At 30.2% G+C, this 23,688-nt stretch overlaps 1 protein-coding gene and 1 long non-coding RNA gene across 7 annotated transcripts in view; one reads left to right on the top strand and one right to left on the bottom strand.

The window, feature by feature from the left end:
* LOC143907298 (uncharacterized) overlaps positions 1-23,688 on the bottom strand; it is a 192,712-nt gene that overhangs the window by 115,230 nt on the left and 53,794 nt on the right. The gene's annotated exons all lie outside the window — the stretch shown is intronic.
* Positions 1-23,688, top strand: part of LOC143907290 (serine/threonine-protein kinase SIK3) — a 199,086-nt gene that overhangs the window by 109,730 nt on the left and 65,668 nt on the right. For all 6 annotated transcript variants that reach the window (XM_077423968.1, XM_077423966.1, XM_077423967.1 and 3 more), the window contains 4 exons: positions 746-986; positions 5,609-5,924; positions 18,610-18,743; positions 20,751-20,910. In XM_077423968.1, the coding sequence (XP_077280094.1) occupies positions 746-986; positions 5,609-5,924; positions 18,610-18,743; positions 20,751-20,910 (851 nt within the window). The remainder of the gene's footprint in view (positions 1-745; positions 987-5,608; positions 5,925-18,609; positions 18,744-20,750; positions 20,911-23,688) is intronic.

The following is a 23,688-nucleotide window of genomic DNA, read 5'->3' on the forward strand; positions in this document are numbered from 1 at the left end:
AACTTGCTCTCCTGTGAAAGCTACTTATCAGACGCAATTTTGCTAAAAGAAAAACTTGTTTCTTTTAGCATAAAGAATCACCCTTTGTACTCCATATGATAGAATTTGGAGTATTTTGTATATATACGTAAGGTGTTTCTTAAACTATTAAATTTATAGGAGTTGATTTTTGAGGTCATTTTATAAAAAAAAGGGCATGTATACATATAGTTTCAAAAGTTTTTTTCATATAGATACAAGTTAAAAATTTTATTTTAGTGTTAAAAATTATCATTTTTTCTTAATAGCTTTTAAGTAAAAAAAAAAGGTTTAAAAAATGAATTTTTTTTTGTGCAATTTTTTTCAAAACATTGACATTATATTTAATACAAGTATAACTTTGAGTAAAATTAACTTAAATTAAATTAACCATTATGTTAGTTGTATTTTAATTATTTCCAAAACAATTAGGCAAAATTTTTAAACCCCTTGTTTTTATGTTATAATTTTTTACAAAATGGCAACTAAAACAATAGAGGAAAGTTTCCTATTATGAGATAAGTTTCTAATATGCGATAGTGGGGTTTTTGCTAAACGAATAGGTTCTATCTGTTGGTTCCACTATGAACTTATTGATCTTATGTGAACAGATTAAATCAAACACCCTGTATATATTTTCCAATACAATAATTAATTACTAATTTTATTGAAAAACGAATATTTGCTTTAAACTTATTCTTTTTTAATTTTACCTCTATATTTTCAGATGTCATCCTGATGTGAATGTACCACCACCATTAAATCAATTAGTAATAGAAAATATGTTAAGATTGCCTGGACTCAACGCAGATTCGTTATTACAAGCCATTAAAGGAAATACTTTTGATCATGTATCAGCTATATACAATTTACTTGTTGATCGATTAGAACCAACAATGCCTAATTTACCCAGTATCCAAAGTATACCAGGTGATTATCTGCCAGATGGTGCACATCAATTAGAGAAGGTAATTATTTTTGAAAAAGAAACATGTAGTTTATTTATCTTTATTTTTACAAGTACACATTTGATTTGCGTAGTAAATTTCATAATTGAGAAATATACTAATGAATTATTATACAAAAGTTTTATTTTATATGTTTCATATGAAAAAATATAGATATTTAGTTATTGATTGAACCTATTGAGAAAAAAATAAAACATATTTATTAGTTGGATCTATCAAAAGATCCTTTTTTTTTAATTTTTGAATTAAAAACTATAAGGAAGCAATGTGCAAGTTTCTACTTGCTCACTTAAACAAGTTTCTACTCGGTTTTTTTTCCCCCAAGGTAACTTTGTACTGATTATATATGGGGCGATTTAGCTGAAATTTTCACATTTTTACCCTGACCTACTGCAATAATTTTGACAATTTTTTTCCGAGAAGTATTCTAAAAAAGAGAAGACCGTATTTTTTAGTTTGAGTCTACGATCAATATTTCCGACAGTCATTTTTGTAAAAAATGAATTTTTTGATAACTCTACTTTTTAAAACGTTAATATCTTGGAAATGTTTAATCCTATCGAAGAACGGTTCGGATAAAATTTGTTCAGTTTAAAATGAATTATATGACGTATAAATTCTTTTCAATTTTTGGACAGTCTAAAGTTGTTATACGATGTTGAAGGAGAAAAAATCATTTTTTGTAAAATTCACTTTTTTTAAATTAAAAATAAAATTTATAAAAATTCTATAGAAAATTACAAAATTTTTAAGACTTCTTGGAGCATGGCAAAATTTTGTTTCGAAAAATTATATTTAATTGAAGTGTTTGTAATAACCTGAATTCATTATTACTCGGACTTATAAAATAGTCAAAATGCAACCGTTAGTAACAGATTAATATTATATATCTTGATATTAAGTTGTTACGAAATAAGAAAACACATTTTTCGGTGTCATATTTTATTGGTCATAACGAATTTTCTGTACAAAGTCTGTGTTACGTTTTATAACTAATTCTACTTAATTAAGCTATAGTACTCGATATCTTCAGTGCATTATCCGAATTGGCAACGGGAAAGTTATTTTTCACACTAAAAGATATTTCCTTTTGGAACATAGCAAGTACTATAGCTTAATTAAATGGAATTAGTGGTAATTATTTAGTATAGGGGAATCATGCCCCAATGACCTTGACCTTGACATATGTTGTCAAGAACATGACTTTGAGTAACTTTTCCTTATAACTTAATCGTCGCTCATTGCTTATTTAAAAGTTATGAACAAAAAAGTTTGAGAAATATAACGGTTTGTGTCGAAAAAGGGAAGTAATGGTGTGTATAGACAGGACACAAACTTGTATATTTCTTAAAATTTTTTGTTTATAACTTTTAAATTTTACCCTTTTCTATGCTAACTATACTTTACTTGAACAAAAAGACTGTTCAGTATATTAACGATTCAATTTAATAACTTTCCTTCGTTCATACATGTACTATTTCCACATACATCAGTCGTTTGTACATTTCAATGCTCAAAATAACTGTTATATTTTTCAAACTTTTTTGTTAATAACTTTTTAATGAAGAATGAACGACGGCTAAGTTATAAGGAAAAGTTACTCAGGGTCATTCTTGACAACATATGTCAAGGCAAGGTCATTGGGGTTGGTTCCCCTATACTAAATTGTTGGGTATTATTTTGGATGTGCGCAGGTGTTGAGAAATCAGATTTAGCCAAATAAAAAGAACACAACTTTACTGTTACTACGTTTACGCGAACGTTACTTCTGTATTAACTTACGATAATTTACCCGTTTACGCGGAGTAAATTATCGTAAGTTACTACAAAATTCCGTTTACGCGAAGGAAAATCCCGTTTACGCGAACGAATTATCGTAAGTTACTACAGAAGTAACGCTCGCGTAAACGTAGTATGTAACTGGAATCAGTATTACAATCACGCTCGCATGTCTTCAAACGAACGCTACCAAAAAACGAATGAATAATAAGGGGGGTGGGGTTTAGCGCGCTCAAAAGAATACCAACCGAAAAGAGATTACCACGAGATGTGCGCGTGTTGTTGTTAGCGCCGCTGCGTCCATACGCACCTTATTGGATATAATTATCACTAGGCGCGCGCTTATTTCAACTCGAAAACTAAAATCTATAAGAACTTAACATAAATAATTACCACGATTTTTCCCCTTTAATATCGTATAACACTTTGATTGTCCAAAAATTAAAAAGAATATATACATCGTGTAATTCATTTTAAACTGAACATTTTATCCGAATCGCTTTTCCTTAGGATTGAACACTTCCAAGATGTTAATGTTTTAAAAAGTACAGTTACCGAAAAATTCAATTTTTACAAAAACCACATTGTCGGAAATATTGATCGCAGGCCCAAATAAAAAAATACGTGTCTTCTCTTTTTCAGAATTAGTACAGTCATTTGGTCGCAAAAGAAGCGGTTACCTGGAAAGTTTTCCGGGAGTTTTGAAAATTGGTAGATTTATATATTTCGATGTGCTCTTTCCGAATTTCAACTTTGCCACCTCGTATCTTTGCCGCTCGCGCCGCCATATTGGAAAAATGGCGCCTAAAAGCAGTTTTTTGACAATATCTCCTTTCCGACTCATCCCACGATAAAAACATTTATATACAAAATAAAACTAGAGAAAATTTCCTACAATTTATGTAATAACCATTTTTTTCGTAAAATTAATAGTTTTGGCGTACGAGCGCCGCAAAATGTAGTTCAACACGCGTTTTGGCCTAAAAACTCATTTCCACACCACCTTGAGGTAGAGTAAGCGGCGCGTTTTTTTTACCGTGGTATCCCCAGTAGGCCTAGTCTACATGTAATTTACTATTTTAAAATTTAGCGCATTCTTCTTCGCTTCGCTGTTCTTGATGGACCAGGTGCGAGTTCGTCATTAGTACTGATCGAAATTTAGAACGATAGATTCTGCAAAATTTCATAAATTTCAAAAAGTATTTTTTTTTTCAAAATTTGGCAGTTCTTGCCGGAATTGTGTAAAATTTCATAAGTCCCAAAAAGTATTTTTTTTTTTTTTTAAATCGGCAGTTTTCGCCGGAGTTCTGCAAAATTTCATAAGTCCCAAAAAAATAATTTTTTTTGGTTTTTTTTTTTCAAAAATCGGCAGTTCTCGCCGGAGTTCTGATAGACGAACGATAGACTAATGACGATGAACTCGCAACATCTGGGCTGCGTTCCACTTATCGCTCACAATGCTCGCGAGCATCATTTCGTTCTTGTTTAACATTTGACAAACAATATCCATCAAGAACAGCGAAGCGAAGAAGAATGCGCTAAATTTTAGAATAGTGAATTGCATGTGGACTAAGCTTATTGGGGATACCACGGTAAAAAAAACGCGCCGCTTACTCTACCTCAAGGTGGTGTGGAAATGAGTTTTTAGGCCAAAACGCGTGTTGAACTACATTTGCGGCGCTCGTACGCCAAAACTATTAATTTTACGAAAAAAATGGTTATTACATAAATTGTAGGAAATTTTCTCTAGTTTTATTTTGTATATAAACGTTTTTATCGTGGAATGAGTCGGGAAGGAGATATTGTCAAAAAACTGCTTTTAGGCGCCATTTTTCCAATATGGCGGCGCGAGCGGCAAAGATACGAGGTGGCAAAGTTGAAATTCGGAAAGAGCACATCGAAATATATAAATCTACCAATTTTCAAAACTCCCGGAAAACTTTCCAGGCAAAACTACCAAATGACTGTACTAAATACTTCTCGGAAAAAATTGTCTAAATTATTGCAGTAGGTCAGGGTGAAAATGTGCAGCCAGAATGCCCCATATATACTATGCAACTGTTACCTATACAATTTTGTCCTATCTTCAACGGAACAGATGTTAGAATTTGTGCATATTGTATAACGCATTCTGCGTGCGTGCGTGCGTGCGTGCGTGCGTGCGTGCGTGCGTGCGTGCGTGCGTGCGTGCGTGCGTGCGTGCGTGTGGGTGTGGGTGTGGGTGTGGGTGTGGGTATGGGTGTGGGTGTGGATGGGTGTGGGTGTGTGGGTGGGTGTGGGGATGTGGACGTGTGTGGGAGTGTGGGGGTGTGGGTGTGTGTGGGGGTGTGTGTGGGTGTGTGGGTGTGTGGGTGTGTGTGTGTGTGCGTGTGCGTGCGCGTGTGCGTGTGCGTGCGCGTGTGTGTTCGTGTGCGTGCGCGTGCGCGTGTGCGTGTGTGTTTGCGTGCGTGCGTGCGTACGGGCGTGCGTGCGTGCGCGCGTATGCGTGTGCATTTACATAGGAAAATACGCAATATTATATCTCCGAACTTTGCAACTAAAATATTAATTATTATAGATCTTTGGAAATATCTCAATATCAGCTACAAAATTTTGTTTTAAAAAATAGGATGTTTTATTTAAAAAATTAAAGGTGATTTTTACATGACCTTGAAAAATAGCCAAAAATTGATTTCATTATTACTTGTCTCTCTTCAGATCAACTTTTGTCTAAAACATTTTCGTTTAAAATTAAAAAATTTTGGGAGATGATTGTTTGAAATGAGACATTCTATATATCTTATTATTTCTTTATATTTAATCATGTGTTAATTGTCATATTGTATAGTTGTTTTTTTTGGCAGTTTGGTGAAACTGAAGCTGAAACAGAAGAAAAAAGTGGTCTTTATTTGCCATCTGGAACATCTTACCATACAACAAGAAGACATACAGTTGGTCCTGGTGATGCAGTGCATCAGTCTCCTTTGTCATATCCTTACAATCATATGTCAGGCTATCAAACTTTACAGCCTTTTCCTATTCTTCAGTGTAATTTGGATCCTCAAGTTTTACCACACACGAATTTACCATTAAACCTTCCCTTAGTTCAACATCAGCCACCACAAAATTTCCAAATAAAGGATCAACATTTATTAAAGCCACCTCCTGTAATGGGTGCCAGTAAGTTTTATCTTGTTGCATAGAAGACATTTTAAAATAATTTATTTTGATAATATGATAAATTACTTGTTTAATCAAAGTTGATTAATGACAATGTTATTCTGAATTTTTTTTTGTCAGTATAATTACAATCGTAATTAATTGTTATAAAATTAAAGAACTGTTGTATTTTGATTTATTCTTTATGTACATTTTATAACAAATCATAGTTTTCGTATAATTATGATTTTTTTAATAAAATGAATTTAATATTTTATATAATATATACACATATACATATACAATACACAGGGTGTCCCAAAACTCACGGAGTGCAGGACGCGATTTTTATGCTAAAAGAAACAACTTTTTTTTTGCAAAATTGCGTCTGACAAGTAATTTTTGTAGCAGAATAGGTTAAAGTTAAGGAATGAGCGTTCTTGTTTATATGGCGCTCAGGGCCGGCGCACGTTTTTCAGTCGCTCGTATCTAGTCCTTGACCTTTTTCTGCATTGTATTGCTTAAAATATGATAAAAGTTAACAAAATCTTCTTTTTATAATAAATAAATAAATAAATTGTCTGATTTTGTAGCACTATCTGAAAATTAAAAAATGTGAATAGTTAAAAATATAAATATGCTTTGTGTGCTGAGCGTTCTGTTATTCTAAATATTGCACAATTATGTATAATAGTTAAATAGTATCATTAAACTTAAAGAATAGTTAACTAGAACGCTCAGCGCGCAAAGCATATTACTATTTACATTTTTTAAATTTTTAGATAGTGTTACGGAATCAGACAATTCCTTTATTCATTTATTATGTAAGGACTAGAAGCAATATTTATTTTGTTAAATTTTTTTACATTTTAAGCAATACAATATAGAAAAAGGTCAAGGACTAGGTACGAGTGACTGAGGAGCATGCGCCGGCTCTGAACGTCACATAAACGAGAACGCTTATTCGTTAACTTTAACCTATTCTGCTATAAAAACTACTTGTCAATTTTGCTAAAAAAAAAGTTTTTTTTTGGCATAAAGAATTGCGCCCTATACTCCGTATCCGCAAGTTTTGGGACACCCTGGTATATATACATATATAAGTTTGGTTGTTAAAAAATAGATTTTTGTTGCTGCCCCCTAAAATGGTAGTAATTGATGAAAAAATAAGATCTGTGCAACCCTAAGATTGTCAAGTCATGGGTTTCTCATTATTTTTTATAGAATTATATTTTACTAGATTTTTCGCCCGCGCTTTGCGCGGGCTCAAAATCTATTCCCCTCTTCCCAAACTCACTCATTAATTAGAAGCACTTTTGATATTCTTTCTCCTCAAACTCTAACCTACATCTTCGAATTCTTTTTTAAAAAATAAAAAATAATAGATAATATTATAGATGCAGATTAGCATTATGTCAAATATTTCAAAAATGTAATCCTTTACATTAAAGTTTTCAAATTTTATTTTTGCTCACGCTTCGCGCGTTTTTACCCTCCGTTGACTCGCCATTATTAACTCTCTTTCATTTTCTTCCATTTTATTTTCTCTTTTCGAAATCATCAAAAAATCAAAAAAATTTTGGCATTGGTTTCAAGAAAATCAATTTTTAATGAAAAATTATCCATTAATAAAAAATTAAACATCCACCAAAAATTAAAAAAAATTTGACACGACTTTTATTTCATATATAATTCTTTAAGATTCGGTCAATTAATTCCCTAAAAATAGGAAAAATTTTGTAACCGGTTCCCAAACAAATCGGTAACGAAAAATTATACACTTTATAGCAATCCCCGGGAAATTTTACCCCTATTTCATATGTAATTCTTCAAGATTTAGTCAATTGATTCCCGAAAAATTGAAAAAATTTCGTAACCGGTTTCCCAAAAGATCGGTAACAAAAAATTATACACTTTATAGCAAACCCCAAGAAATTCTACCTTTATTTCATGTACAATTTTTTGAAATCTGATTAATTAACTCCCGAGAAATTTGAAAAATTTCGGTTTCCACAAAAATCGGTAACAAAAAATTATCTATAAAAATTATCTATAAAAAAAAATTCAGCTTGATATCTCAAAATTTATGGAAATTGGAGCAAAAATCGGAAACCCCTTTATTATTAGCAATTTTTCTATAAACTCATCGTAGCCATCCTCAAAAAATTAGAAAATTTTGAAACCGGTTTCCAAAAAATCGATTATGAAAAATTATACGTCTTTGCCATCCCCGAAAAATTAGAAAAATTTGGGCATTGTTTTTAAAAAAATAACGCAAAATTATCTTTAAAAAAATTCAGTTATCTCAAAATTTGAGAAAATTAGGACAATTACGTACATTTTTTTCAACAAATCGGAAACCCTTTTAGAAAAATTGGAAAAAGTTCATAATCGGTTTCAAGAAAATCAATTCATTAATGAAAAATTATCCATTAATAAAAAATTAAACTTATCCTCCAAAAATTAAAAAAATTTTGACACGACTCCTATTTCATATATAATTTTTTAAGATTTGGTCAATTAATTCCCGAAAAATTGGAAAAAATGTGTAACCGGTTCCCAAAAAAATCGGTAACAAAAAATTGTACACTTTATAGCAATCTTGGGTTATTCTACCTTTATTTTATATGTAATTCTTTAAGATTCAATTATTTCCTGAGATTTGGAAAAAAATTTGTAACCGGTTTCCAAAAAGATCGGTAAAAAATAATACATTTTATAGCACTCCTTAGAAATATCTACCTCTACTTTATATACAATTGGTTGAAATTCGGTCAATTAATTTCCGAAAAATTGGAAAATTTTCTGATACCAATTTCCCCAAAGATCGGTAACGAAAAATTATATATTTTATGGCAATCTCCGGGAAATTCTACCTCTACTTCATATAATTTTTTAAGATTTGATCAATTAATTTCCGAAAAATTGGAAAAATTTTGTAACCGGTTTCCAAGAAAATCGGTAACGAAAAATTATACATTTTATAGCACTCCCCGGAAAATTCTATCTCTGTTTCATATATAATTCTTTTAAATTCGGTCGATTATTTCCCGAAAAATTAGAAAAATTAGAAAAATCGGTTTTCAGAAAATTGGTAACGAAAAACTATATATTTTATGGCACTCCCCGGGAAATTTTACCTCTATTTCATGTATATACCCTTGATAAAAATTCGGTCCACTAACGAATGAGTAGTTTGCGGTCAGACAGACAGACGTCCGGTACTTATATGTATAGATAGATAAATAATGGTACTAATCAATTTTTTTTAATTAGTCTGCTATTTATAACAATTTTTTTATATTGAATAAAAATATACTTTGGATAATTGACAAAAAAATCAATGTAATTGTTTTTTCTGTAGCATTACACAGAGAAAAATTTTTAAATCGTTTACACAGATATAATTGGATTTTGTTTTGCATTGATGTGTGCACCGAATCGGAAAATTTATTATATTAAAATAACAAATTGATGTAAATCAGATTCTAATTTACAGAGCAAAGATTAAATGGAAAAACGTGAATTCTAAAACTTTTTTCTTCGAAAGGCACCCTTTTCCGTGACTTGACAACCTTAGAGTTGCACAGAACTTATTGCTTCCTCATAGAGGAAGCTTTGTTTCCGTGAATTTCGTATATGAACTTTTGATTGCGTATAAAGTTGGGTCTAATCAACCAAATTTAAGTGATTTATATATGAAACAGGGGTAGAAGAAACCAACGAAGAGATTGATTTTTGAGTTTTTGATGCCAATATGTTCAGTGTTCTAAAATGTCGAAATATCGCATCAAAATCGCTTGTCCGTATGTGCGTATATTTGTGCAGATTTAATGTCTGTGGTTGCTCTAACTTTCGCAAATATTGAGATATCGGGCTGTTTTTTTTTTTTTTAATCGATAGAGTATTATTTAAGGAAGGTTGGTATTGAATTTGGCGATGATCGGTAAAAGGGGTTTTTTTTTTAATTTTAATTTTTTTAGATGTGCAGATTTAATGTCTGACTCACTGACTCATCAACGCCCAGCCCAAACCCCTGAACCGAATTTTTACCAAAAGTATATGAAATAGGGGTAGAATTTTCCGGGGAGTGCCACTATGTGTATAGTTTTTTGTTACCGATTTTCTGGAAACCGGTTTTTTTAATTTTTCTAATTTTTCGGGAAATAATTCATCGAATTTCAAAAAATTGTAGATCAAACAGGGGTAGAATTTTCCGAGGAGTGCTATGAAGTGTATTATTTTTCGTTACCGATCTTTTGGAAGCCGGTATCGTAATTTTTTCAAATAATTTTTACCAAAAGTATATGAAATAAGGGTAGAATTTTCCGGGGAGTGTCACTATGTGTATAGTTTCTTGTTACCAATTTTCTGGAAACCGGTTTTTCTAATTTTTCTAATTTTTCGGGAAATAATTTACCGAATTTCAAAGAATTGTAGATCAAACAGGGGTAAAATTTTCTGGGGAGTGCTATGAAGTGTATAATTTTTTGTTGCCGATCTTTTGGAAGCCGGTATCGAAATTTTTTCAATCTTTCGGGAATTAATTGACCGAATCTGAAAGAATTGTATATGAAGTAGGGGTAGAATTTTACGGTGAGCGCCATAATGTGTACAGTTTTTGTTACCGATCTTTTTGGAAACCGTTTTTTTAATTCTTTCAATTTTTAAAAACTATAAGGAAGCAATGGGAGTGTCACTATGTGTATAGTTTTTTGTTACCGATTTTTTGGAAATTTATTTTTCTAATTTTTCAATAACACCGAATTTTAATTTTTTCTAATTTTAGTATTACTAGTATATTTTAGTGTATTTAGAGTTCTATATATATAAAGAAAGATGTCTTGACAGTATGAAATAGGGGTCGAATAAAAAGATCAGGATGTACAAGTATTATATTCTAGGAAAAAATATAAAAAAATTTAATATTTACCCCCCAAAAAAAGAAAAAAATTAAATATAATGTTAAAATGTCAAAATTTGAATAAATAAAATTTGTTTTAGAAATATTTAATTGAAACTTGATGACATTTATGAGAATATGTTAGGTTCGAACTTCTGAGCCTTAACGGGGTGAAAAAGAGTAAAACGTGTTTTTACGAATTTTTTAATATCTCTTTTTATCAAAAATATATGAAATAGGGTTAGAATTTTCTAAGGAGTGCCATGATGTGTACAGTTTTTAGTTACTGATTTTCTGGAAACCGGTTTTTTTAATTTTTCCAATTTTTACTTTATATATAACGTTTTAGACTTATTCATAAACGATTAGCGACATCATCCTTTGGTTTACTCTGGCGTTTTTTAGGAAATTTTGAGATTGCTCGCTCGCGATGAACACATAACCTCGATTTCTTACTTAAAAAACCAATGGAGGTTAGGTGTTCATCGCGAGCGAGCAATCTCAAAATTCCCTAAAAACGCCAGGGTAAACCAAAGGATGATGTCGCTAATCGGTAAGTGAAATATCGGAGATGCCGAGCTGCCCTAGATATAGAGGTCGATGTTGAATCTTAATAATGCGAAAATATACCGGCGATGCGCCGCGTAGCGGGCGCGAGTCGAATTCTCTCGCCGCGCGAGCCCGCGTTGCCGCTCGCGCCGCACAATCGTGGACGACGGAAGACGCGCGGTGCGGAATTCAACTGAAAGTAATAATGTGGAAAAGTGATCCAATATGTGATCATTGTTAAGCAAAAAAGTTTAAAACTTAAGCACCTAAAATGTGTTATTTAGGTGTAAAAGTTAAATTACCGTCTTTAAATCAACTCGACTCTTTATGGAATTCCTTTAAGAAAAACGACTCCGGGGCGAAGCCCGGGTAACCAGCTAGTATATATATATTAAGAAACTGGTTTTTTGAACTTTTTGGATCCTCCCCTGTTTAAAAAAAATTTTGAATTTTTTTAGAAATGTCCGTGGTTGCTCTAACTTCCGCAAATATTGAGATATTGGGCTGTTTTTTTTTTTTTTTTTTTTTTTTTTTTTGATAGAGTATCATTCAAGGAAGGTTGGTGTTGAATTTGGCGATGATCGGTAAAAGGGTTCTTTTAAAAAAAATTTTTACTATTTTTTAAAATGTCTGGTTGTTCTAACTTGCGCAAATATTGAGATATAGGGATTAATTTTTTTTTAATTGATAGAGTATCGTTCAAGGAGGGTTGGTATTGAAAAATCGGTAACCCCTTTATTATTAACAGTTTTTATTAATTCTATTATATTTTTCAGTCTTTTTTACCCCTATTTCATATATAATTTTTTAAGATTTGGTTGATTAGATTCAGTTTTATACGCGATCAATGGTCCATAATTTTGCTCGCATATAAAGCTAGAGTATATAAAGCTCGCATATATAAAACTAATCAACCGTTGTTTTTTGAGTTTTCGATGCCAATGTGTATTAGACATCACTTCCTCTATGAGGAAGCCAAGTGCAAATTTCTAATTTGCACAATTTTTAGTAATAATTCTGGTTTGCTATTATTTACTTACTTTTACTATTAAATTACTTTTATTTAAATGGAATATTATAAATTGGGGAACTTTAACGGATAGCACAATTAAATCATATAGTTAATGAAAAAAATACGTATATATCTGTGAAAGTAATAATCAGATTTATTTAAAAATAAAATTAATTGAAATAAAATAAAAAAAGTAAAAATAAATATAAAATAAATAAATGCAAATTATATTTTTAATTATTAAAAAATAAATTTTTGCCAGAAAGTTTATTGTTCACGACTACAATTAACAATACGTATAGAACGCTACGATGTTTCGACCCCTAACATTGGGTCCTTTTCAAGCAATGTGCCAATGTGGTAAGCTGTTTTTGTCACGACTTACATCCACATTTACGAAAATTTGCCGAAATATACATCGATCAATTTTATGATATTTCTGCAAAAATTTTCGTAAATGTGGATGTAAGTCGTGAAAAAGACAGCTTACCAGATTGCTTGAAAAAGACTCAATGTTAGGAGTCAAAACGTCATAGCGTTCTATACGTATTGCCAATTGTAGTCGTAAACAATAAACTTACTGGTTCTATCATTATTGGCGGAACAAACAATTTATTTTGGATATATTTTTGATTTATTTTATCCGTTAAGTTCTCCAATGTATAATAATCCATTAAAAAAAAGTAATTTAATAATAAAAATGAGTAAAAATGCAATTAAAAAATAGAAAATATTTGAATTTCTTCTTTATCTGTAGATCGAAATTTCAGGATTGCTGTCTATAAATTTATCAAATTTTTTTATAGCCATTGGTAGTTTCTTATTTAAAAAAAAATTATTTTCAAAAAAATGAAAAAGCCTTAAAAAATTGAAGTTAATGAAATCCTATCTTCATCAATGGCTTAAAAATTTCAAACCAAATCTAAAATATGATTATTTTGAAAAAAATCAAAACAGTCGCATTGGGAAAAAAACATTTTTTCTTAAATAAAAAAAATAGTCCATAAAATTTATTTTATGGACAATTTTTTAAACATTTTTTCTATATTTTTTTCGAAAAGTACAGTAAAAAACAAAAAAAAAGATTATCTCATTTTTTACCATATCTTTCTTCTTCTTAAAGTTACAGGCATTTGAAACATTTGAAATTTTAAACTGCATTTTTTTTTTTTAATCCATTTAATTAAATATAAATATAGATAAAAATCTAAAAAAAAATGCTTCATTTAGTACAAAAATACAAAAAAATTTTTGGCCAAATCAAAAATGGTCGGGGAAAATCCTCGGTTGATTTGGCATGGAATGCCCCATATGTAAAAATATTAACATAAGATCATCAAAAAATAAACACAACATATTTCACATTTGTATCAAAAAATTAAAACAAAATATATAGTATATACCTTTCTGACAATTTTATCTTAATACGTTTACATATAAAATAAATTCAATTTTTATAAAAAAAAAAAAGCTTTTAAATATAATTTCATTTAAAATAAAATGTATACGAACATATATATATATATATATATATATATATATATATATATTACAGTATATTATGAATGCATTGTAGTATTTATATTTAGAAAAAGTTAAACAAGTTGAATTATTTATTACATTTTTCTATTTTTCTTGCTGTATTTTTATTGTTATTCGACAATTTACTAGAAAATTATTTTTTATTTAAATTGCTATAAATACTCTATAAAAAATAAAAATGTTTAAATTTTCAATGTTTATGTTACAAATAATAATATTGAAGGCTTTCTTGAGTATCAATCAAATAAAAAAGACAATAGAATCAGAAGCAGTAATATTAGTGCACAATATATTATATATAAATAAATAAATACATAAATAAATAAATAACTAAATACATATTAAGTTCAGACCCTTTCTTTGGGTTATCCTCAGCATGATGTTACTAAGTTTTACGCAAAATATGTTGAAATTTAACGCAGTCATACAAAAATTAAGTCGAGGATTAACGCAGTCATACTATAAGTAGGTCGAAGATTAACGCAATCAAACAATAAATGTAAAGAGTTAACAGTTCTTAACTGATAAGTGTACAAAATCTGCATGTAGCAACATTGTTTATAAAATAAACTGCAATAACTATAATACCTTCTATAGGTGCGTTTAACTTGGTGCTCACAACGCTCGTGAACATTATTCGTCCTTGTTTAACATTTAACAAACAATAAGGATGAAATGATGATGAAGAGTGTTATGAGCGTCAAGTGGAACGATTTCTACATAGGCCAGACTGGCAGACAACTGCAAACTAGAATAAAAGCACATCAGAATCATAATAGAAGGAACACAACTTGTCATTCTGACAGATCGTAGATTAGAATTTAATCACAATTTTAATTAGAATGTATAGATTTTGGGTAATGAGCCCTACTTAAACAAACGTCTAATATCAGGGATGTTATACATAAAGAGACAAAAAAATGGTTTGAATCTGCAGACATGGAATGCCTGCTGAATACATATTTAAATTAATTATTAATATTAATTGAGAAGATCTCTAAACTTTAAATCTAGCTCCGTTATTCGTGCGCATTTTATCTTCGTTTATAACGTTTGTATTGATTGATTACCTTGTGACTTTTAAATAATGTCACTGTCTTTTGAAACGTCACCAAGATGGGCCATTTTTTACCACTTATTATAATCCATTTTATTTTAATCAGATTCTCAATCTCTTCCATAAATCGCTTTTTTCATTTTTTATTACATTTGTGTTTCAACTATATCTTGTGTTGCTCTGAATATACTTTATATATATATATATATACCCATGCAGATATCTTTTAAATTTTAACGTTTGTTACTCTATCAATTAAAAGAAAATTAAGCTTGATATCTCAATATTTGCGCAAGTTAGAACAACCACAGACATTTAAAAAAAAAGTAAAAATTTTTTTAAAAGAAACCCTTTACCGATCATCGCCAAATTCAATACCAACTTTCCTTGAATGATACTCTATTGATAAAAAAAAAAAAAAACAGCCCGATATCTCAATATTTGCGGAAGTTAGAGCAACCGCGGACATTTCTAAAAAAATTGAAAATTTTTTTTAAACAGGGGAGGATCCAAAAGTTTCAAAAAACCAGTTTCTTAATATATATATATATATATATATATATATATATATATATATATATATACTAGCTGGTTACCCGGGTTTCGCCCCGGAGTAGTTTTTCTTAAAGGAATTCCATAAGGAGTCGAGTTGATTTAAAGGCGGTAGTTTAACTTTTACATCTGAATAACACATTTTATTAGGTGCTTAAGTTTTAAACTTTTTTGCTTAACAATGATCACATATTGGATCAATTTTCCACATTATTACTTTTAGATGAATTAAGCACCGCGCGTCTTCCGTCGTCCACGATTGTGCGGCGAGAGCGGCAACGCGGGCTCGCGCGGCGAGAGGATTCGACTCGCGCCCGCTATGCGGCGCATCGCTGGTATATTTTCGCATTATTAAGATTCAACATCGACCACTATATCTAGGGCAGCTCGGCATCTCCGATATTTCACTTACCGATTAGCGACATCATTCTTTGGTTTACCCTGGCGTTTTTTAGGAAATTTTGAGATATATATATATATATATAAAGTAAAAATTGGAAAAATTAAAAAAACCGGTTTCCAGAAAATCAGTAACTAAAAACTGTACATATCATGGCACTCCCTAAAAAATTCTACCCCTATTTCATATATTTTTGATAAAAAGAGGTATTAAAAAATTCGTGAAAACACGTTTTACTCTTTTTCACCCCGTTAGGGCTCAGAAGTTTGAGCCTAACATATACTCATAAATGTCATCAAGTTTCAATTAAATATTTCTAAAACAAAATTTTATTTATTCAAATTTTAACATTTTAACATTATATTTATTTTTTTTCTTTTTTTTGGGGTTAATATTAAATTTTTTATATATTTTTTTCCTGGAATAAATCTTGTACATCCTGATCTTTTTATTTGACCCCTATTTTATACTGTCAAGACATCTTTCTTTATATATATAGAACTCTAAATACACTAAAATATACTATTAATACTAAAATTAGAAAAAATTAAAATTCGGTAAGTTATCGAAAAATTAGAAAAATAAATTTCCAGAAAATCGGTAACAAAAAACTATACACATAGTGACACTCCCATTGCTTCCTTATAGTTTTTAAAAATTGAAAGAATTAAAAAAGCCGGTTTCCAAAAAGATCGGTAACAAAAACTGTACACATTATGGCGCTCACCGTAAAATTCTACCCTTACTTCATATACAATTCTTTCAGATTCGGTCAATTAATTCTCGAAAGATTGAAAAAATTTCGATACCGGCTTCCAAAAGATCGGTAACAAAAAAATTATACACTTCATAGCACTCCCCAGAAAATTCTACCCCTGTTTGATCTACAAATCTTTGAAATTCAGTGAATTATTTCCCGAAAAATTAGAAAAATTAGAAAAACCGGTTTCCAGAAAATCGGTAACAAAAAACTATACACATAGTGACACTCCCCGGAAAATTCTACCCCTATTTCATATACTCTTGGTAAAAATTATTTGTAAAAATTTCGATACCGGCTTCCAAAAGATCGATAACGAAAAATTATACATTTCATAGCACTCCTCGGAAAATTCGACCCTGTTCGATCTACAATTTTTTGAAATTCGATGAATTATTTCCCGAAAAATTAGCAAAATTAGAAAAACCGGTTTCCAGAAAATCGGTAACAAAAAACTATACACATAGTGGCACTCCCCGGAAAATTCTACCTCTATTTCATATACTTTTGGTAAAAATTCGGTTCAGGGGTTTGGGCTGGGCGTTGATGAGTCAGTGAGTCAGACATTAAATCTGCACATCTAAAAAAATTAAAATTAAAAAAAAAATTCTTTTACCGATCATCGCCAAATTCAATACCAACCTTCCTTAAATGATACTCTATCGATTAAAAAAAAAAAAAAAAAAAACAGCCCGATATCTCAATATTTGCGAAAGTTAGAGCAACCACAGACATTAAATCTGCACAAATATACGCACATACGGACAAGCGATTTTGATGCGATATTTCGGCATTTTAGAACACTGAACATATTGGCATCAAAAACTCAAAAACCAATCTTTTTGTTGGTTTCTTCTACCCCTATTTTATATATAAATCACTTAAATTTGGTTGATTAGACCCAACTTTATACGCAATCAAAGGTTTATATACGAAATTCACGAAAACAAAGCTTCCTTTATGAGGAAGCAAAATGCAATTAAAAAATAGAAAATATTTAAATTTCTTTTTTATTTATAGATTGAAATTTCAGGATTGCTGTCTATACATTTATCAAATATTTTGATAGCCATCGGTAGAGTCTATCTTATTTTTAAAAAATTATTTAAAAAAAAATGAAGAGAAAATCCCTTAAAAAATTGAAGTTATTGAAATCCCATCTTCATCAATGGCTTAAAAATTTCGAAATCAAGTCTAGAATTTGAGATTTATTTGAAAAAAATTAAAACGGTTGCATTAAAAAAAAAAAAACATTTTTACCTAAATCCTAAAAAAAACAGTCATATTATTCATTAAAAATTTTTTCAAAATTTTTTTTGAAAAGTACAGTAAATAACGAAAAATAGATTACCTTATTTTTTACAATATCTTTTTTCTTCTTAAAGTTACAGGCATTTGAAACATTTGAAATTATAAACTGCATTTTTTTCAAAAATCCATAACAACCATGGATAGAGATAATAATCTAAAAAAAATCATGGAAGTTACTTTTATTTAGTATGAAACACAAAAAAGTTTCGGCCAAATAAAAAATGGTCAAGGAAAATCCTCAATTGATTTGGCATGGAATGTTCTATATATAATAATGAGATAAATTAATTAATGCAAAAATACAATTATATTAAAAATAAATGTTAGAATTTCCAATGCTTTTTCTTCTACTTTTCCTTCTTTCTTTACTTTTCTTTTCTTATCTTTTATCCTTTTCTTCCTCTATTTTGTCTGTTTCTTTTTCCTTGGCATATACGTGTGTTTGCATACGTATTTATAAGTAAAAATTTGTTATTACGTAATTTTATATATTAACATTTATTTTATTTTATTTTATTACAGAGATTAATTTTATTTTTGAAAATTTGTATTATTTTGGTTTATATATAATTAAAATAAATATGTTATTTTTACTATATATACTGTATATATTTATACAGCCGGAAGCTTTGGTAGAAGAGCTTCAGATGGTGGAGCAAATCTTCACATATTTCATCAACAACACAGTAGTAATGCTTATAATGATGAAGATAATGGCTGGAGTCAACCTGGCAGCAGGGAACAATTACAGCCAGTAAGTAAATATCATAGATATATTCCAAATGTAATTCAATATTATAAACAATGAGATATTATAACACATAAAGAATAAGACAAAACTGCAATTGGATGTAAATTAAATAATTATTATTATTTAATTTAATTATATATGGTAATTATTATTATAATTTGTACATATATTAGAATTTTAACCTTTAATTTTTTAATTAATTTGAAGCTAAATTTTTGCAATAGTTTATTTTTTGGATTTTATGAAATAGTATGGTTTTTTTATTATTATTTTAACAAAAGGAGTAGAAATTTACTGTAAATAAAAATAAATATATAGAGAATATAAGTTACTTTATATTTTTATTTGAGTGTGTTATAGAATAATTGTATGTGAAATACACCAGGAGATTTTTTATACCAAACGAAGCAATTTTACGTTTACCAAATATTACTTTGAATGATAGTTTTTGAATGAAAGCTATTTTTTTAAAGTTGTTTAATTAGTAGTATGCGAGTAAAAAGCTGTGTATGATGCAAATTGTTTTATCTCTATTATGCTGCCCTTGAATTTTATTTACCAAAAAATCTTTATTTATACATGCATACAATGCACATTACTGGACAATTTTTATATATTTTGAGAAAAAAATTTTTAAGTTTTGTAGAAATTAAACATTTAGGAATAATAGATAACCAATTTATTGGACGTTCTTCTGAAACGGTTAAAATGGAATACTTATGTTAAATTTTTTATAGAAAACTTATCGAATATATATTTTAGAATTTACTATTACATATCTTGTGTGAATATGCAGATATACGATATGGTTTCAACATAATGGAACATTACCTTACAACAGTAGACTTAGAGACATTGTTTCAGTACAAAGTTTTTTAATTCTTGAATTAGTTAAGATAGTCTTGTCACATGGACAACAATGTCAGTTTCAAACCTGTTAGATTATTTTCTACGGGAATATTTGAAAAGTCTTATTTATAAAAATGTTGTAAAAATATTAAAAGATTTAGAAGGACGACTTTGTAATTGTAACTATATTATACTGGAAATGCTTCAAGATGTGCAAGAAAATCATTCGTAGAGCAAATGTTCACATAGAAATGCATGCATTTCGGGCATTTGCTATAAATAATATTCTATAATTTTTTAAGGCCGTAAATATTTTTAAAATATCAAAATATTATAAAAAAATTATGTGTTAAAGCATATTATTTTTTTTTGGTTTCTTTTAGTGGCATTTGTAAGAAATTCTTTTGCATATTAATTCTTTTAACATATAAGTACTATTCAAAATAACAGAGTATTTAGATATTATGCAGTTGTATAATAAAATCTTTAATGAGATAGAAGAAAAACAACCTATATGACTCATGTGATATTGTACGGCTATACGCCTCTCTTGATTTGCTCGCAACTTATTGTTAGTACGCTTAGATAACTTTAATAGATAAAATAATTCTTATTTAAAAACTATTATTTGAATATAGAATGATAAATTTAATAAATGAAAAGTTATTTTATTTGATATCAAGAATTTTCTGGTCTATTCTGTATGCGATTATTCTTGGTCATCTGGTATATAATATTTTGTACTGGCCTTTGTCTATTATCAAATCGTGTGATGTAAAGTAATCTACATACAAGATGACACAAAAGTTTCCGGAATTTTTTTGAAAACATTAGCCACAAATAGCTACAAATTGGTATAAAAATTAAACATTTACACTTTAAACAGAATATAAAACTTTATTAGAATATTAATAACAAAATTAAGCAAATAAAATTGAGAAAATTGAGAAATAATTTTGAGAATTTATTGTAATTTTATTTATTTAATTTTGTTATTAATGTTCTAATAAAGTTTTATGTTTTATTTAAAGTGTAGATGTTAAATTTGTGTACCAATTTGTTATTTGCTGCTTAATGTTCTCAAAAAAATTCTAGGAACTTTTGTGTCACCCTGTATATTAGCATATAAATTCTAATTTTTGAATAAAAATATGTAAACAGTTACAGAGTGGTAGTTCGGGATTAGTACAATGTGCTCAGTCATTAAATGTTACTGTCAGTACTGCGACGGGAGACGGAAATAATAACAACAGTGTTAGTAATAGTGGAAATAGCGATAGAAGAAGAAGGAGTGGCCTTAGCACTGTTATGCAGCGACCAGGTATGGCATAGTTCAAAGTTGAATAATATGTCAAATCCTATTTCTTCTTTCCTACAATTATATAACAATTATGATTGTGTGATTTGTAGTATTTTTTAATATTTATATGTTGTATGTAAAATTAGCACTATATCCAAATCTATACCTTTTCTGTTATCCATTTCATTACAGGCAATTATCTATTTTTTTCTATCTTCATAAATGCTTTTATTGCGTAGCAAACAGTTGTGCAGAGAAAAGTATAATATGGTAACATATATTTGAAATGGTGGATAACAATATAGGCTGTTACTCTGAATAGTGATTTATATTGATAATGATATTGTATTGATAATTATAATTGAAAGTTACAATATCAAGCACAACTTTTCAAGTCTTTATTTAAAAAATACAATAAGATTATTATGAAAAAAATATATTGTACTAACTTATATTTTAATATAACAAGAAATAATTTTAAGCAAAAAAGATTAAAATTTACAAAATCCTATACAATGATGTTATTTAAAATTGTTTTCTTAGATTGTTTTAAACATTTATTTATAGAAATAATATATAAAATGACGTTGATTGAAAAAGTATAAAATTGATCAAAATTTAATCATGTACAAAATTTAATTCTTTTATATTATTTTTGCGCCTACGGCAATATCACACTTCTTGGCACACTCGCTCACTCGCACTCGCATCCCACTTGCCAGAAATAAGATATACAAGCTCATAGATGAGAACTAATTTATTACGAAAGAGATACAACTCGGCTCGCGTTACACGTCTGTAGCTTCGTAGCACAGCTTCGAATCTCGAAATTATCTATTGTTTAACAGCAGCTAGTTATCAAGGGGACGCTTCATGATTTTTCCAGCATGAATCTTTTCCGGAAGGAGTTGACCAGATTCCCCTCTACCGATTCCAGGACAATCCCCAACCTCTTTCTTTTTGGGGATTATCTGAATTTGCTCGGCGCAGATCCCTCTTCTTCTGCTCATCGAAGTCGTCGTCCTTGTCTTCTGAAGTTGTCGCCCTTTTTTTAGGATGCCAATTCTCGTCGCTCCCTTTGAAAAAACTTTGGTAATTATGCATATTAAGACTCCACTCGCCAATGACCTTGACCTCGACATATGTTATCATGGTCATGACCCTGAGTAACCTTGACCTTGAAAAAAGTGGCGGTCACGATTGTGGTTCAAATGTTACGAAGCATTAAAGTTTTCGCTTTGCAAAATTGGTTGTATATCGCCATAAATATTCACACAGATGATCGACTAACTTATCTTGTTTAATACCACCTCTACTTAAACAAGCTCGTAAAGCTCGCCACGAACCCATGTGACAACTTGTTTCGCGTGGAAAATATATGCGTGGAGGCAGTAGGTTCCGCCCCTCTGCAGGGGGCTCCACTATCATTAAACTAGACACAGTGTGCCTTTAAAGTACATGCGTTGGCTTTCCACTTCTTTAAAATTTCCATTTACTACTTTAAAAGACTTTCCTTTGTTCGTATATGTACTATTTCCACATATATATTAGTCATTTACAAGATAGTTAGTCGATCATCTGTGTGAATATTTGTGGCGATATACAACTAATTTTGCAAAGCGAAAATTTTAATGCTTTGTAACTTTTGAACGGATCGTGACCGCCACTTTTTTCAAAGTCAAGGTTTCTCAGACTCATGACCTTGACAACATATGTCAAGGTCAAGGTCATTGGCGAGTGGGGTCTTAATATGCATAATTACCAAAACTTTGAACTAAGGGAAGAAAGATAACTTTCTGTGGACCTAACGTCTAAAAAACTTCCCCTAATCTCTGCCTCGGCATTCGCCCTAAATATTTGGTATTCTAAAAATCAGAAAAATTGAGATCAATGGATTCCCATGATCTTTTTGATATACAGATTTTTAAAACATGAAACTACCGACTGCTGCAGAGTTATACTTTGCCCAGGATCATAAATTACTAGCGGAGATCTCTTCGCGAGAAGGCTCATAAATTCGATATTATTTGCCTGCAAGAAACCCTACTAGATCCTAATAAGAATATTAATATTAAAGACTTTAATCTTATCAGGTCAGATGAAAGTATCGCGGGATCCCGAGGGGTCTGCACCTTACTTAGAAATAATTTCGCTTTTTCTGTCCGTGATTTGTCGAGCTTTGCGCGCACTTTTTAGTAGAAATGGTTGCAATCACCATACCCTTCTAACGCCAGGAGCTTTTTATTTGCAACTTATAGACACACGAGTCAAGATACCCTTGCCCCTTTTTTGAGAATTAATTTAATTACGCTAAACAATTCAGGCACGCTCTATTCGTAGGAAACTTTAATGCCCACCGTCCCGATTGGAACGACAGACGAGTAGACAACGTCGGTGAACTTATCGCCTCGTCTATTGCTGATAATGATTTCGTTATATTAAATGATGGATCCCCTACTTTTTTCAATCTGGCATGTAATATTAATTCTGTAATCGATTTGACCATTGCTTCTCCTGATCTGGTTTCTATTAGCGTTTGTGAAAGCGACGGAGATGATGACTTAAGGAGCAGTGATTATGTACCTATAGTCACTCGCTGTTCGCTTATCGGCTAAGGCAGGGAGGTCTTATCGTCCTTACACGGATTGGTTAGAGTGGACTGTATCAATAATTTAAGACCCTTTGGTATAACTTAACAAGTTTATTATCGGCATACACAAAGAGAATCGCGGGCAAAGCAAAGCGCTGTGCACCTTTCCGCGTAACTACCGTATAAGCCGAACCAGAAGCAGTATTACG

The sequence above is a fragment of the Temnothorax americanus genome, unplaced genomic scaffold (assembly GCF_048541705.1).
Source record: "Temnothorax americanus isolate GAGA-0224 unplaced genomic scaffold, ASM4854170v1 Scaffold8, whole genome shotgun sequence".
Taxonomy (NCBI): Eukaryota; Metazoa; Arthropoda; class Insecta; order Hymenoptera; family Formicidae; genus Temnothorax; species Temnothorax americanus.